The 17,096-nt window shown below is 45.2% G+C and overlaps 1 protein-coding gene across 6 annotated transcripts in view; it reads right to left on the bottom strand.

The window, feature by feature from the left end:
• Positions 1–17,096, bottom strand: part of BACH2 (BTB domain and CNC homolog 2) — a 183,450-nt gene that overhangs the window by 14,759 nt on the left and 151,595 nt on the right. For all 6 annotated transcript variants that reach the window (XM_064707286.1, XM_064707285.1, XM_064707289.1 and 3 more), the window contains one exon: positions 1,240–2,784. In XM_064707286.1, coding sequence (XP_064563356.1) covers positions 1,240–2,784 — 1,545 coding nt within the window. The remainder of the gene's footprint in view (positions 1–1,239; positions 2,785–17,096) is intronic.

Genomic DNA, 17,096 nt, shown 5'->3' with positions numbered 1-17,096 from the left:
GAATAAAGACTGAGAGCTAGAATAAAATTCACTCTTTTCATCCCCACTCCATAACTAAGCCCACATGGTTCTGAACTGGGTGCTCTCAGCATATGAAACCTCCTCTCAGCATATGAGCACTTGTTGCTCCCCACACTGAAGCAAAAGCTCTCAGTGGAGTTTTTCAGCATTACTAGAGGAACCTGGTACCTGATTTCACCCAGATGTTCTCTAGGTCATGCGGGTTCCTAATGAAGCTCTGTGAATAAACATCCAGTTCTTTCCACTTTCTGGGCTCCACAACACATCTCCTTGGTTTAAGTCTGCCCTCAAACTAGTGACTTCACACAGTTTATTTGATCATGGTTAGCCAGTTATCACTGCAGCATCTTCAGCTGGCCCATCTGCAGTTTTAGAGAAGGCCCCTCTTTCTCCTCCCTCTTTTAGGAGAATTACATGGAAATCGATGGCTTGCTCTTCAGCCCCACATCATTCCCTTGTCATTGCCCTAACAATCCTGGAAATTAAAGGATAACTTCTCTCTGAAACCATTCGTGCCATGGCTGCTAGAGCTCCGAATAAAATGTTACAGGCAGGGAACATGATCTCAAGTTGTCACATAATAGAGGCAAAACCCAGGACCTGAATGTGCAGCACACACACACACACACACACACACACACACATAGACACACACACAGACAGACATGTGCAAAGATGACTTGAATGCCATTCCCCCAACACAAGGTGGTCAGCTATACAATTGTTTGAGTAATTTCACAACTCTGCTGGCAGCATGCAGCCTGGGTCTTCAAGCAAGTTGCCCAACCCTTGGTGTCAGGAAAGGAACAGCCTGAGGTTGCTAAAACAAACCCGCAGCAATAACAAGTGGAGCTGAAACCACCTCAGCAAATTAGGAATAAGGAGTAGTGCTTTGTGCCACAGAAGTGAGTGAGGAAGGGAGGAAGACAGGACACTGCTGGCAGACTCCTAAGCACATCAATGCACTCTCATCATTCAGCAATTTGCTGTTTTCCTATACCCAAGTTTATACAAGTGCTGAACACCTCAGAGATCAAGCAGACCTATTAATGTGAAGTCAACCGTGTGCACTCAGCTGATGAGGGAATAACCAGAAGTTACTCTTTGCCCCTACAAACAAAGAAAGTGCTGGGGAAATGCAAAGTTGTTTGAGAGAATCAAGGAGAGATTAATTGGGTCACAACAACTGTGATAGATGTACTTATCTTAAATCCCTACCTCATGCCCTCTGTCTTGCACAGGACATGATTCACTGTCTGCTTCTGAGAATGACCCAGACTCATCGCTGGAGTTTGTTCCATAGGATGGCTCACATTTAATCTGGGCTCGGACCGGGTTGTACAATCCATCGCCCACCACGCCGGGCTCCTGGTGCTCGGGCGCCAGGAACCGGGGGCCTTGGGAGCAAGGGGAAGAGGAGAGCTCGCAGAGGCGCAGGCTGCAGGGAGAGCCGCCGCTGCCGTCCTCCGCGTACGAGTAGGAGGAGCACGAGCTGGAGGTCCTGGTTCTGGTTTCCAGAGGAGGAGAGCGAGGGCAAACTTTAATTGGCACCGGACAGCTGGTGTTGGGCCGCATCCGTCCCGGCAGGTGATCAGCTGTGAGTGCGCTGTGCGAATAGGTCTGGGAGCTGGGGAGGGACTGGCTGCCGCCAGCCCACAGACCCTTTGGCACAGTCTCAGTGAGGTCTTTGTCCAAGCTGCTCACACCAGAATATGAATGCACCGAAGTGTTTACTTGGTCACAAGCATTTGAAGAGAATATAACGCTCCTCCTGTCCAGTTCCCCTTCTTGCTTACAGAGAGTTTCAAAGCCGGGCCCCCTGAGTGGTGATCCCACTGTGAAGTTGGAAGCATCCTTCTGCATGGCATGGGACTGTCCATAGTTCCCTGTGAAAGGGACATAATCAGTTTTGTGGTCACCCTGAGTTGTCCCTTTTTCAAAAGGGCATGCTGGACTCCTGCCAAAGTGCTGTTGGGAAGTGCTGGGGAAGCCAACCAAATCTATGCTTTTTGTTCTGTTGAAGAAAGACCGCAAGCAAGAAGGAGAAGACCCACTTTTTGGCCTGTCGACACAAGTGAGGCTTGGCTGTTTCCTGTCCATTTCAACATCCCCTTCTTTATCCCTGATGTCAGGTTCGTCTCCAGACAGGCAAAGTGTGATGCTTTCTTCATCATTCTCTTCATTCTGAGGCTCACTTTTTATCTGCCCCATAGCAAGTCCTGATTTGAGGCCATTTCCAGAGCTCTCTTCACTGAATGTGCTTGCAAAACCTGAGGTACTGATGTGTGATGTGTTGTAGACATTCTTGGTACAAGCAAGCTGGTATTTCTTGTATCTGGGGTACCGTGTTACTGCATCTTTATCCAAATTGTCCTTGCTATCTCTCAGCATGTCAGAGTCAGGCAGCATCCCTTCGCCTTTGTCTGCTCCAGCAACAGTGGTTTCAAAATTGAAGGGTTCTTGGTGCACCCTCTCCCTTGGGCAAGATATTTTTGATGTCTCCGATTCCATCGTCTCCTCCTCGTCTCCATCGGAGTTCTCCTCATCGTGCATGCGCTGGCAGGCGGTATCTTTTTTGCACAGGAACAGGCCATCTTCGTTGTTCAGCAGCTGTGTCTGAAGGAAGCTGAAGCAGGAGTCCTCCAGGTTGTGCATGCGCAGGAACTCGGCGCAGTGGATGACCTCCTGGATGTTTTCTCTGCTGAGTAACAGCTTAGCAGTGTAGGCGAACTGTAACAATGGACCAAATCCCCTGACAGTGACCTGCAAAAATAGAGAGGAAAATTGCCAGCATTACCATCAGCTCTTGCTATCATCCCAAGTCCTTCATCATGTGGTTAGATAAACTAACAGATCTGGCATTCAGAAATAAATACTGCCCACCAGCAGCTGCTCTTCTGTCACACCTGCAGTGATGCTACATCCCAGAACAAGCACTGCTCCCTTTGTGGGCCTCCTGTACATCACTGTACTGGTTGAACTGAGACAGTTTTTCCCAAGTATCTTGAACACCTGTGAACTAAGTCTCTGGCCCAATAAAAGGTTGACAAAACTAGCCTGGACACTGCTAAGTCTTACATGGATTTCATTTTTACTGTGCTACAGCCCCCAACCATGAAAGCACCAATTTAATTTTGATTCTTCTGCTCTGATAGAAGGTCCAATGAACAGGTTTCAAGCTTAAGATACCACTTATCCAAAAAGTGTTTTGATAAGGAAACACTTATTATTACAGCAAAATTCAACATAAAATCTTTCTGCCTCTTTCAAAAGCAAACAATTTCCTTTTTTTCTTCTAAATTTTTTTGCAAGCCATTGCTGAATACATGATAGGTAAGTACAGACTGCATAACTTTCCTCTATCCCATGGAGATTATTCCCCTCATACTGTTCCCAATTTTAGTGAGCCTGAGGTACAGCTAACAGAAAAGAAATTAATATTTATAGTTCAAATGGTAGAAATTATTCTGAGTCCCACCTCAGTACTTAATTTCCCACCATTTTCTTTGTAGAAAGAGTAAAAACTGTTTCCAGGAGAGTGATCTTCAGACAATTGTTCCAGGTCTGACTTATGCACTGCTACTCATCTTCTCTTTCCATACCATCTGTGTTTAACATTAATTTATGATATATTAAAAAATACACACTTCCCCCCCTCGCCATTTTTTATGGTTATATCTTTACATACAGCTATCAAATAAGTTGCTAAGTCACACAGTAAACTCTAGATACTGCCTATTTTTGACAAAAATACTCTGACTGCCACCACTAACTTCTCTTAAATTTTTTTCTCCCAATGGGTATGAAACAAAAGGATTGGAAATATTATTCTTCATGAAGCAGCAACAGGCTGCTTCAGAACCACAACCCATCATCAAGGATTAAGGTTTCTGCACAAGAAAATTCAGTGCTTTGGCTACAAGTTTGAGATTTGGAAGACCACAACTTAATTTCCCATTGCACCAACCACCTACTACATGACCCTATTAAGTCCCTTCAGTCTCAATTCCCTGAGACTGAAGTTCTTGCCTTTCTTGCAAGTAGCACTCATTTATCTGAGTTCCCTGTGCTTTGTATACCAGGCAAAGGCCTCTAGATGGGATTCAGCACAGCCAACACCTGCATGCCTGTGTGAGGTTGGGATGCACAACCTGCAACCTCCTTCTGGATGCAGATGTGTCTGGTAGGCATCCCCAGCTCAGGTCCTTTGTTTAAAACAAATAAGAAGAGGAAGCACTGCTGTCTCCATTTTTCTTTTTTTTTTTTTTTTTTTTTGCAAAATGGCCTAAAGACAGAAGGGGAACCAAGAAAGTAGACCAGGTTCCTTCCCCAGGCTGTGAGGATTGAAACTCCCATTTCCCAGCTCCTCAGAAGGGTATATTTGGGATGGTATAGGATACCCTGAAGGTGAGCTGCTTTTTACTATTCTTCCAATTGAATTAATGCCACCGAGCAAAGAAGCTGCTCAAAAGGCTGGTGAACCATCAGGCCATGAATTTGCAAAGGTCTAATTCGTGATTAGAGTGTATCTGAGTGAATAATTTGGTTCATCTCAATGAAAAGCCTATAAAGCCCCTATACTGCCTCAGGACCAGCGGCAGAGTCCACAGATTTTTACAGAAAATCCTGACTTCCACAAACAAGCCTTTGTTATTCATAGATCTGTACTTATGATGGCAGACTATGAAGACACCACAAGTGGTGCAGATTGTCATGGGGAGAAAAATATTTTAAAACACCTCTAAAATTGCTTCCAATAGCTATTCCATCCATAGTATTACTGCTCTATCTGCTATTTTAAGAAGCAGTGCATTTTCATGCACATACTTACACACTTGCACATTCCTGTTTAACAATACGCCTCTGGTACGGAATTGCCAAGATTTACAGCTGGCTATTAAACCAATCTCTGCTTTATCAGTGTTACACTTTCTGCCTATTTGTTAGATTATCAGCTCACTAAAGGCCTATCTGCATTTTATCTATGCAGCATGATTAACAAAATTGCTCGGGAACTTAATGAGCTACTCGCAGGCTGATGGTAAGATCTTCAGTGTGGGGGCTTACATATTGCTGCATATCTTGTAAGCTCGGCAGCAGCGTAGGTCTGCAGGGACTGTGGAGCACAAACACAGCTCTCCTGGCAGTGGTGCCACTCGGCCACTAGGTGGAATGGCTGGAAAGCAAATTAGAATAATTTTCTGTGCTGGGCCAGGGTTCCACCTGCCTGCCTGCCGCCCCAGCACAGGCACTCTGCACAGCCTCGGGCTGACTCACACAGCCCCACAGCAAGGCTGTCTCCCACGCTGACACAGCTTTTGCTCCAGGTAAAGCAGCACGATAACAAACAGCAGCAAGGCAGCTGCTGGAGCTGCTCTGCGCCGGATGCGTCGGAAGCAGAGCACGAGACTGTGCCGCGGGCTCCCCACGGTGCCCAGCAGATGCCTCCTGTGAAGGATGATGAAAACTCCGAGCAAATGTGTGCCTTGACTTCCTTTGGAGATACTACCCACTGACACAACCTTCACTCCCACAATCCTCAGATCCAAAGGGGGGAAGTTTCTTTTCAAGCACCCGGCACTTGTCATTGCCCTCAGGCAGAAATCTCTCTAGTGCCAATTCTTGAAACTGCACAAACAATAACTTTGGAAACAAACGGGTGCAAAGCTTGCTGCCAAGTGTGAAAGCCAGCGCAAGCTCTGCCGCCTGAAGCTGTCTAAATATTGATTCGGCTCCCGTGGCAGGTTCCCTGCCTCGGCCCCACCAGTTTTGGGACTGCTTGCATCTGATGCATTCTGGCAGGAAGGCTGGAATCGAGCCACTGGAGCGTGACTATGAACACCGCACACTGGGAAAGAAAAGCCTTTGAAGCTGCATGTACTACCACCACACAGGCATTTCTCTAGGAAGAGATAAGGACAGTCTTTTAAAATCATTTGATCTGACTGATGCATCCCAGTGAAAAAAGTTAGTGAAAACAAGTTGATCTACGTTTGCAGAAGGAAAGAGATAATTTCTCTGCTATAACAGTCTTCATTTACACGTGAGAGAGGCCTTTGTTAGATGGGTAAACCCATGCCAGCAACAATTCCAGGGTTTTTTTTTTTCTCTATTGAAAATAAGATGTGCAAGAGTTGTTTGCTTTTAAGCCTTATTTTCTGTATAAATTGATGTTTAAGCAGGCACGTCAGTTTGTGGGAACCTCCAACAGGCACCCTGTCCAAGCTTATATGCCAAGTCACTACTTTCCTGCCTTTCAATCCTTTGCCTTATTCCAATTTCTTCTCATTTCTATTGTTTAAATGGAATTGACTGGCTACTAGAAAACCAGCCAGAGAAAAGGTAAAGCATACATATAAAACAATGCTCACACAGAGAGAAAAGCAAAGATCCTAGCTTCTTGGAGGCTTGTTTTCTTTCCCTTATGTTTACTTGTTTGTTTCCCTTACGTGCACTTGGAGCATGCAAAGCAGCTCACCCAGACTAAGGATAAAGCACTTTATTTGTCTTGCTTCTGTCCCCAGCTGGACTTGTATGCATTAGAACTGCCTAGAGCACAGAGGACACGGGTAATGCAGCCCTGCCTAAGGCACCTGGCACACCTCCTTGCTCTACAGCAGTCCAAGAGACCAAGCCCTCATGCAGCTCCTGCCTCTGCCGTGCTGCCACAGGTGCACTGGGCTCAGTGTGCAGCAGGGAGGTCTGAGCCAATTCAGCATTGTGGTGATAACAAGGCTGACCACTGTTAAGGTGAGAGAAAACAACTTCTCCTGCCCTTTGTCTGGGTCTTGTCTTTCAGACTGACCTGGGGGACGTGTTTTTTATGGCCATGCCCTTGTGAGTGTGTGCTATTGAGGAACAGGCTGGAAACAATGCAATGATATGATCACCATCAAGAGATGTTAATCAGCATTAGCCATATTGAATTTACTGGCAAAACACAGCAGCCCTGCAGAAAACAAGCACGCGAAGTCTATTTTAGTTGAGTTTGACATTGCTTTTCTCCTCACAGAGTCCTGGGGAGTGCGATGCTCTGGTTAGTCCTAATTGATTTAAGTGACCAGACTTCCACTACTTCCTTTGGGAGATCATTGCCAGACTCTACTTAAAACCTCCTCGTGAGGAAATATTTCCCTTATTTTCCTCCATCAGCTCTCATTACATTTCCTTGATGCATTCCGGGTAATGCTTTTTCCTTTTGGAGAAACAGCTGTATTGTTGTTAGACTCTGCCTTCCTTCCCTTCTTCGCTGGTCATTAATGAAAAACTGGCTAATTCAAGGAAAAGAGTATTGATCACTGTCGGATGGGAGAATAAGAAGCTGAGAGGACAGTCAGCAATAAATGCTAGTAAAGGAAGCAGCATTACAGATGAAAATAGAGCATTTTTAGCAAAGCATTCTTCTAGTTCTGGGCCCGTACTATTCTAAAATTAGGAGGAGGGTTAGCTCACTTTCACATTGGGAACACCATCTTTTTGTAAGGGACTTCTAGGTCAGAAATTCTATTTTAAACCTATCTGTACACAGGCACCGTGGGAGACGCGGCGCTGTGGGTGAACTGGCTCTGGCTCCCTGCTGTATCCGTGCCCTCCGTGAGGGCTGATCAGGCATGCCATGGAGGCCTCTGTGCTGCTCTGAACACACGGGACATGCCCTGGGAGCACACATGGAGCGCTGACATTTCTGCCGATGGGCCGGGCTCGCTGTGCGCCACAGAGTTCATCAGTGCACGCTCATTAGCGAGCTGCCCAGACTTCCAGATGTCTCAAAATCCCAGACAAATAGACAAAATCCTCCAATTCTGCACAGACAGTGTTTCTTGTGGGGGGTGGGAAGGAAGGTTATTTCCAAAGGAAACAGGGATGTCTGGTAACCCCGCTCGGAATGGCATCTGTATGAAAAGCTGCATCTGGAGCAGGGAAGGTCGACCCCTGCGAAATGCCAGCAAAGTCTGACTTCAATTTAAAGAGGGGAAAAGTGATTAAGGGCAAGAAAAGATCACTGTAAACATGTAGGAATGTAAAACTTGGCAAGGCAGTATCTAAAATGGAGCAAGGGAATGTTTACAGTAATCTGATGCAAACTAACATCAAGAACAGAGAAGAACTGTCTGGTTTGCTATGGGGCGCTATTGGCATTTGCAGCAAAAAGAAATTAAAATGTAGGGATTTTTCCCCTGACTCTTAACCTAACAGTCAATTCAGAGCAGTCTTGGAAGGCTTTCCAGGGAAGATGATGGATACTTTATGTCTGGGTACTGCAAAGGAAAACTAACAAAGCACAACCTTGTTCTGGAGAGCTGGGCTTTAATTTAGTAGACTTTTCCAGGGCTAATTTCTGTGTTAATGAGGGCACAGTGCCAATGATCTGCTAGGAAAGAGCAATAAAGTTCAACAGCAAATGCACATGCAATTGTTCCTTTCCAAATAAAGCATACCTGGGGCACATGCAAAGAATAAGCTCATTGGTGGTGGCGTGAGAGGGCAGAGCCCTCTCCTCCCCTCCAGGGATACAATGAAACCTGCAGAACATTAGTTGCTAAATGCTACTGAACTGGGGGTAATTTGGGTGGTGAGACCTTCAGACCCACTGAGAATGCACAAGTCCCGACAGAGCAGCGCAGGCGCATGTTATTATCTTTACACATTGGAGTAGACTTGTTAAAACTCAATAGGAGCACTCATAGATTTGCTGTGGAGCATGCAAGCTGCTTGTAGGTTAATGGTTTATATTTTTAGTATTTTGATTTTCAGGTTAAATTCATCAGCAGGCACCTAAGAACATTTAGAAACCCCTCATCTCTAATTTCCAATCATCAATTCAATTAAGCCATTTTGTGGGGAAGGAAGAAAAGAAGATTGAATCAAACCTCACATGCTGAATATCAATTCTCAAACCAAGTATTAAAACAACTGGATAGAAAAATAGCAGAAATGTAACTGTTTCTTGCAGAACTCCAAATGAACCAGTTATTCACATATTGTTTCATATCAGGTCTGCTGTGGTACCTGTTTTACTGGCCTTTCAGCATTGTGCTGCAGTCCCAAGGCACATGTAGAGCTTTTTAATCCATCTCAGCCCTAACGTTGTCTAATATGCCCAAGCATGTAGCCAACAAACCACCAACTTCTCACTCAGCCAGCGGGTTCCCAGCACTACAAGTTATATAATCAAACACATGCTAGAAAAATAGGAGATAAGATTAGTGACAGTTAACTGCTGCTATTTTTTTCCACAGCCTGAAGAAGGTCTCTGGGATTAAATATTAACTCTAATCTTATTTGCTAAAATTAGCACACAGTGTATTCTTTTTGTTCTACAGCCAATTGCAAGTATAGCACAGAAGTTATTTTCAGGGGGTAATCTGATAACCAAAATCAGTCACCAAAGCTGTTATTCCATTAAGAATTAAGAGACTTCCTGGTTATTTACTTGGTTATTTTTACCTGGGATGGTGAAGCCTGGATTTTTCCTAGCTTGAGCCTATTTGGTTTTGGAAAACTCTCTGAAAGATTTAAGTATATTACTAGGCTCACACAGGTCAGTCACATGTGCAAAACCAACGGTGTTAAGACATCATGGTTTGTTCCTATATATGCACACAGGCAGGAATTGTTTTGAAACCATGATCCTTTTACATAAGGTGGGAACATGCAGGAGGCAGGAAAAAATCAGAAAGAGATGATAAACTGCAGAGTACTTTTGTAAGGCAATGCCATACCGGTATTTTATTGCATTTCCCGTCTTTAATTTAACAGCATTTAAATGTTCTGTCACCAGCAGGTTGCAGATGTATTTCCCTTATTTATTTGCTCATATGGCTGTGGAGCTCCTAAAATGAGTGATTACTCTTTAAAAATTCCACTTGGGTGAGAAGCTGGTTTTTTGTCTTATGTAAGCTTTTAAACAACAAAGGAATGTACAAGATGCTGATGGAGAAGTTCAACAAAAAGAGGCCTTTGTTTTCACTCTAAAAACATTTTTTAAATTAAGTAAATACCCTGCCAGCCCCAGTTTTACATTCTGCCTCTTCTGGTAGGGCATACAAATTTTGTGCAGAAGAGTGACAGTGGCAGCATGGCCTCTCCCACACCACATTGCAGGGCTGGGAGGCCACCACACCATCACCTTGCATTCTCTGAGCATGAACACACGCCAGGGGAACATAGAAACTGGACACACAGCTCCTTTCTTTAGGAGGCCCATTACCCAATTATTAATTTCAAAAGTCCCCCTGGAAAAACTGCCATCTGCAAAGCCACACCCTGAGCAGTCTAAGGGGTATCCTGGTGTCTTTCCAGTGCATCCTCCACTACAGCCTCTTGAGCCTGTCGGACTGAGAGCTTTAAGAAGATGCTTAACTGCCCTTAATGGTACTTTTACAGAAGATGCCACACTGGAAGTGCTTGTCCAACTTGCAATTTTGTGCTTTCCAAAGAAAAAACCCAACAAGTGCCACCCTCAGCCCACCCTGCTGAAATTCCAGCTGTTGGCCAGACAACAAATTTACACTAGAAGCCCTGACTGTGTGAGAGTAGAGGGAAACCAAGTGACTCTCTGGCATAATGAACACATCCCGGGGCAGCACGAGCCCTTCAAAGAGCCTCCTCCCTTGGCACCCAAGAGGGAAGGAGAGACCCACATCCCTCAGTGCCCGCAGAGCATCCCAGTGTGGCGGCAGGTGTGACTGCAGGAGGGGAGGTGGGAGGAAGGAGCAGTCATTCAGCTAGGCTCCCTGGGAGGATGGGAAGCAATAATGGCAAACTGTGTCCAGTGCTCCACTGTGAGCAGTGCGTCAGCGCTGACGGCAGGGCCAGCGGCTCAGGATTGATCGCCAGGCGCAGGGATGGCGTCAGCAGCCATGGGATCAATGATCACATCACTGGCTATGCCAGCACTCGGCCACACACGGCTCATGGGTGCAGGGTAAGAGCGGAGGCACCCGTACTTAGGTTTGGCTGACTCTCTGTGGCCGTAGCCCCAGCTTTGAAACACTCTCAAAAACCCCAGTCCTTAAGTCACAGGCCAGTAATATCAGAGGAACCAAAGGGGAAGAGAGAATCAGAAGATGTCTAGGAAATTAAAAAAATAACCTAGAGCGTAGTAAAAGTAAAAATAATCTCTGATCCAACTGCAATGCTTATTTTAATCCACAACTTCTAGCTTTATTTTCTCGCAGAGTTACTGAAGCCAAATTGAAATTCCTTCAACCTTTCAAAAGCGAGACTGGTTTCAAATCAATGAAAAGAATTTACTTTTGGAAATTGTGACAGTAACCCTGCACATTTTCTGCATCTCTGAAAATTCTGAGGAAAAGGCAATTTGTTGAATTTGCCACACCTTTCAGAATATACACTGTTTATTGAGACGGAAGGTAGAAATCATAGGCATAAGCTGCAGACACATCTCAGTGCAGGAAGCAGCAGGCAACTTAACAAAGATCAATAAATACACTTGGAAAACAGAAAGGCTATAGGATGGGAAGATACAGTGCTCTTCCATAGCAGGGATGCACTGCCTGCATCACATCTACTCCAAACATCAGTCACTGCCAGATGCACCCATTGGGCAGCCCTAGGTCTTACCATTATTCACAGCAGTCTTCTGAGCAAAAGGGGACATTTGCCTGCATGGCTGCTCCTCTGGCCACAGAGAAACTCAGTCATGAGAAGTTGGGCAGCTCAGGAAGGCAGCTCTGTGCTGCACCTCTCTCTGCCACCTCACAGCAGCACAACACCTTCGGCAAAACAGCTCTTGGACTGGAGGGGGAAACTTCTTAAACCCCTGCAAGCAAACCTGCCATTTGACACTGCCAGAGCCCTTATTTTAAAATCTCACTCAGTAACCTGTTTTGAAGTCAAATACCATTTTATTATTTTTTCCTAACTAATTCTGGTGGCTTGGGGTATGTTGTTGATGTCAGGGGTTGTCCACAGCATAACAAGAACACAGAAAACTCCAAGTTATGGCCAAGAGAGTGCCTGCAGGCAAGCCTAGGAGAAAAGGCTATGGGAGAACTTTGGGGCTGCTAAGGTGAGACTCTGAGCGAGGGTGCTAAAGAGAAAATTAGAGATGAAGATGTTTCAAAGAACAGTCTCTCTAAAGGCAATGTGGCCACAATGTTACTCAATCAACAAAGCACTCATAAAAAACAGTAGCACTAAGTAGCAGTTTAAACACCCAGACACCGACTGGAAGAGAAAGCAAAGGGAAACATGGCTGTGACACCTGGCTGTTTCAAATACTTTTGTGTTTTCCAGTGCAAGGAGCATCTTAAGAAACCTGGAACACAGTAACAAAGGATGACACAAGAAGGTGGCTCAGCAGAAATGCTGCCTTTGCTCCCTGGGTGCCTGTACAGACCATACTGAAACCAGTGGGGAAGAAACAAGCAGAAATGAACAGATTTTAACCGAAAAGCATCATCAGAATTAAAGTGCAACTGTAATTTAAAATTAAAATTAGTCCCACATTTTTGCAAAAGGAAAATTAAACTGACCCCAAGATTAAAAAAGAAAGAAAAACAAGAGGAAGTGTTAGCAGTAAGGGGGGTGAGGAAGGAGTGGGAAAGCTTTCACAGAATATAAATTGTGAGAGGAGTCTGTGAAAGATCTGTTTAAGTGCATAACATGAGCCAAAGTGGGTAGAAAAAGGGAAAACAAAAGCAGTTTCAGAACTTTCAGAATAAAGAAAGAATCCTAGAAGCCTCCAAATTACATTAGGAAATATCAAAATAGTCAGAAAATAAAGATGCATGTAGAATTTTGCTAATTCAGAGGGGTGCTTAGAGGAGTGGTTCAGAGTTTCTGAAGCTGTAATTGATTTACAAGTAAGCACAACAACACTGAAAAAATACCAAGACTTGTAAATTCACCAAGGCTCCTCTTTCCCAGGCATGGCAGAATGTATTTATGCACACGAACTATGTAATAGCGTATTAAATACACAGTGCATTAAATACACTGTAATTACTTCATAAAAACAAGGAGTACTTCACAGCAAGCCACCTCACTGCAAGCCCTACGATTACACTCCATGCAGTGCAGGAGAGGAGGAAGCAGGCTCTGTCAGACATGATTTAAAAACCGCAAGGTTGCACTCTGAGGAGGAGCACTAAGTGGGAAGACAAAGGAGCTGGAGGAGAAGCAGGCTCAGCAGAGGGGCTGGGTGACTCCCAAAGCGGCTCAGGGATGCTCCAAACCACAGGGCTGATGACACCCGTGCTTCTGGCATTCCTGTCACCCTGTGCTGGCACAGCACAGCAGGTAAAATCACTGGCATCCTTACACTGGGGCAGCAGACAGTGCTGCCCAGCAAACACCATCACATTTTAAATCCAGAGACGCTCTTGCCAGGTTGTGGATGGAAATTAATGTAAAAGGCTTTACTATTGCACTTCAGGAGGTAACCAAGCAATCACAGCTATTAATTGGTAGGCTGAAACCCTGTAAAACTGACCCAGCTTCCTATTTTTAAAAGAAAACCTGTCAAACGCTGCATTTGTTCCAGTTTTCCTTCTCCTCCCCTGCCTTGCTGTTTAATTTCTGGTATTTGGATGTGCAATTCTTCTGCCATCACCTTGTTTTCGTTCTTGCACGGCTACAACAGATCTGAGGATTACAGTGGCTTTTGTTCCACTGCTTGGAACATTTCATCAATGACCTGAAAGGCTGCTCAGCTCAGCAATGCAGATTTGCAAGGAGAACCAGCCACTGCTGAGCTGGCAAAGTTGGTTCCCTCCCATCCTCCACGAGGAGCAGTTAACCCTTCTCTCAGTGGCTCAAAAGGTTAACTAGGCTCTGTAAATCCCACCTGAAAAACTGTAGGCATTTGCCTTCTTGCTGAGATTTCATGTCTGCCATGAGTAAAAGGTAAATGGCTCTTTTAGTCCCTAAAGGAGTGCAGGCTTAGCAGGAGTGACCCACAGTAAAGAGGTCAAAGGCAGGGAAAGATGGGAAGGTTGGGCAACAGCATCCCAGTGCAGCCATGACCTTGTGCCCAGCTCTGGGCTGTCCCCAAGGAAATGGCTTTCCCCTTTCTGCTTCCTACATGATATTTTTAAGATCTATCCAGAAATTAAAGAGTAGAAAATGCCATGTACCCTAGAAGCCCCAGAAAGACTTCACACAGAAAAATGATGGCATTTCCAGCTTGACTTCCTCAGAGGGTAGAAGGTGGGACTTTACAGCTATTTGTGTGTGTGTGTATGTGACTGCATATGCTCACGTGCACCCACGCATGCTAGTGTGAGAAAGAAACTAGATAACGTGAATGTGTGTGAAAGGGATTGAATTAGCCCCATCTGCTCCGAAAAGATCGTTTTCTCCTTGGATTTCTATTACCATCATATCATTGCCACACTGGAGTGATTCTAAAAGGCTACAGCTCTGGCAGCCAGCATCATTACAGCTGCTCAGATTATTAACAGCATAAATAAACTCTCAGAGACACTACTAAGAAAATATTAACTACAATTATCACTGTCTGATAAAATAACGAACAGCTAAGCGTTACTCTGCTGCCTCAGTCACCAGCGAGTATTTATGTGTGCTGTGAGCAATGAAAACCAGTTTATGTGCACGCTGAAGCACTCTGGAATTGGTTCTTGCTACTTTATTTTGTTTTACTTATATTTTTGTAAAGATCAAGCAGCACAGGCTGAAGCTCTGTATTTGCAGAATTCAGTGTACCCTGCCTCCTCTCCCGCTGTATATAATCCCATTAATTCCAAGTGAACAGAAAGCCATGCCTGTAGCCATGCACATGTCTGTTGGAGGAGGGAGAAGGGCAGTGTGCAAGCTACCAGCAGCAACTCCGAAACCTCTAGATGGATTTTTACTCTTGGGCCTTGCTGGCTTTTTCCCTAGATGAGGAGCAAGGGCCCACACGACATCAATGCCGTGTTTGCTGCATGGATATGCCCTGCCTTCACCTCTTCCACTGGCCTGCACCACTTTGGCTTTGTGAGCTTGTTTTTCCTCCCATTTCTCAGTGACACTCTTGAGTCATGTTCTTTCTTGAGTGCACTGGGGAGATTTGGCTTGGTTACTAATTAATATAAATTATTAATTCCCTGAAAGCACTGGGGAAAAAAGTTCTTAATCGCATAGAGAGCAGGACGTGGGAGCAGGAGCCTCTTGTGCCATGTCCCCAGGCTGGGCTCCAGCCCCAGCAACCCCCTCCTCAGCAGCCATCTCATCTTCACTGGCTGCTGGAGCTCACCACAAAGAGGAGAAAGGAGCTGCCTGGTCCTGAAGTCACTCCCTGCGGGGCAGACATGGTGCTGAAGCTCCAGCCCGGATTGATGGCTCTCACAGCCCCAGGCAGGAGAGGCTGCCCTCCCTCCCTCCCTCCCCCTGCCGAGGGGACCCTGTGGGTCAGTGCCCACCCTGCCCTCCCACACCTCCCATGTGTTCCCAGGAAAGGAGGGTGAGGGTGGCAGGGTGACACAGGAAGATCAGGCTCCTTACTCAGCTGAACACGCACACTGGGACCTTTCTGCCTGAGCAAGGGAGGCTGGTCCAGCGTGAGAGCATCTGCCAGACCCCTGGGGAAAGGGCCACATCCCTGCCAGGTATGAAGGAAAATAAGAAAGATGCTGGAGAGGGCACCTGCAACTAAATACAGGTAGAAAGGAAGGCAAAACCACAATGCTGAGTGAGAGAAAAGAGAAGGGGGCATTTTCTAAAACAGCTTCCCTCAATCTAAGCCAAAACCATCATACACTGAATATTTAGTGTTTTTATCCCACTGCCTTTTTTGATCGTTTCTGCAGCATCTCATGCTCCCTGCCTGATCTCTATTTTTCCTCTGCAAGCCTTTTGTTCCACCAACCTCCCCCCACTCCAGTGCTTACTGCCAGCTTCCAGCAGCCACAGCAGGAGCACCTTTCCATTTGTGCACCCCGGGGCTCTGCTTGCCTGCACTGGTACAGCAGTCACAGGTGAAGAAAAGTGGGGTGCAGAGGCAGGAGGAAACATCCTCGAGTGTCCCCCTGTGCCAGCTGTAAGGGAAGGAAGGACAGCAAGGAGGAGGTGACCTTCTCCCTCCACAGAAATCACTGTGAGAATGAACCTCTGCTCCTGGGAGGGGAAGAGTGGAGCCACAACCCTCCTCACTATTTTCTCTCCAGCATCCTCCCTCCTTCATTCTCAGCAACTGAAGCCACTGAAGCAGGTTAGCTGTGGCTTGGCCTGAATAAGTGACCTACATTAATTTTTCCTCTGCAATTAAAGTTGTTTTCTGTGAAACAATTTGCAAGAACTTTGGGAAAGAAAACAATTTATTGTTCCATACATGTTTTCAAATAATAAATTGTTCTCTTCAAATGAACTTTGTCCCCCTAAAAGCTTTTTCCCCCTCTATGGAAGGTAAAACACAGAGAATGGTAAAGGATTTGTTGAAGAAGAACCGAAGTTCATTTTAAATCAGTGTACCATGTACAAATGCTGTCTTACAAATAGGATTATTTAATTTAAACCTTAGATCTGTCAAGTTCCATTACTTCAAATGGAGCCTGTCATTTCTTGACTTCATTATAAATCAGGATTATATTACAATTTATGTTAGGTAAAGTCTCTGCTTCCACAGGAGATGGGGAAAAAAAATTACACAGCAGTCAGTAAATAGAGCAAAGTCACCGTGCTGCTCTTGAAAGGCAAAAAGTCATCTTGCTAAATGAGGGTCCGAGCTGTCCTGTACCAAGACTGTTCCTAATAAATAAAAGACCTCTGGGAAAAGTGCTGAGCATACGCTGGATCTATTTTCAGCTTGCATCAGCAGCTGCTGCCCCTGGGATCGCATCTTTGCTCATACCCTACACCATATGTAATCACTCCAGCGCTGCAACCAGTAAGATAATGAAAGAGCATGGCATAAATCTATACTTGAGTGGAATGCTAAATGAGAAAAATAATACAAAAAAGGGGGAAATAAACCACATTTTCAAGTCATTAGGAAGAAAGACTTTGACATATGAAGTGTTGCAACCATTAATAGCACTTATCATATAGAGTGGAGACAAAGAGACAAATTAATCAAACTGACAGAACTGGGACATTTTATGCTAATGCAG

The sequence above is a fragment of the Zonotrichia leucophrys genome, chromosome 3, assembly GCF_028769735.1.
Source record: "Zonotrichia leucophrys gambelii isolate GWCS_2022_RI chromosome 3, RI_Zleu_2.0, whole genome shotgun sequence".
Taxonomy (NCBI): domain Eukaryota; kingdom Metazoa; phylum Chordata; class Aves; order Passeriformes; family Passerellidae; genus Zonotrichia; species Zonotrichia leucophrys.
This window is presented reverse-complemented; position numbering and strand designations above follow the sequence as displayed.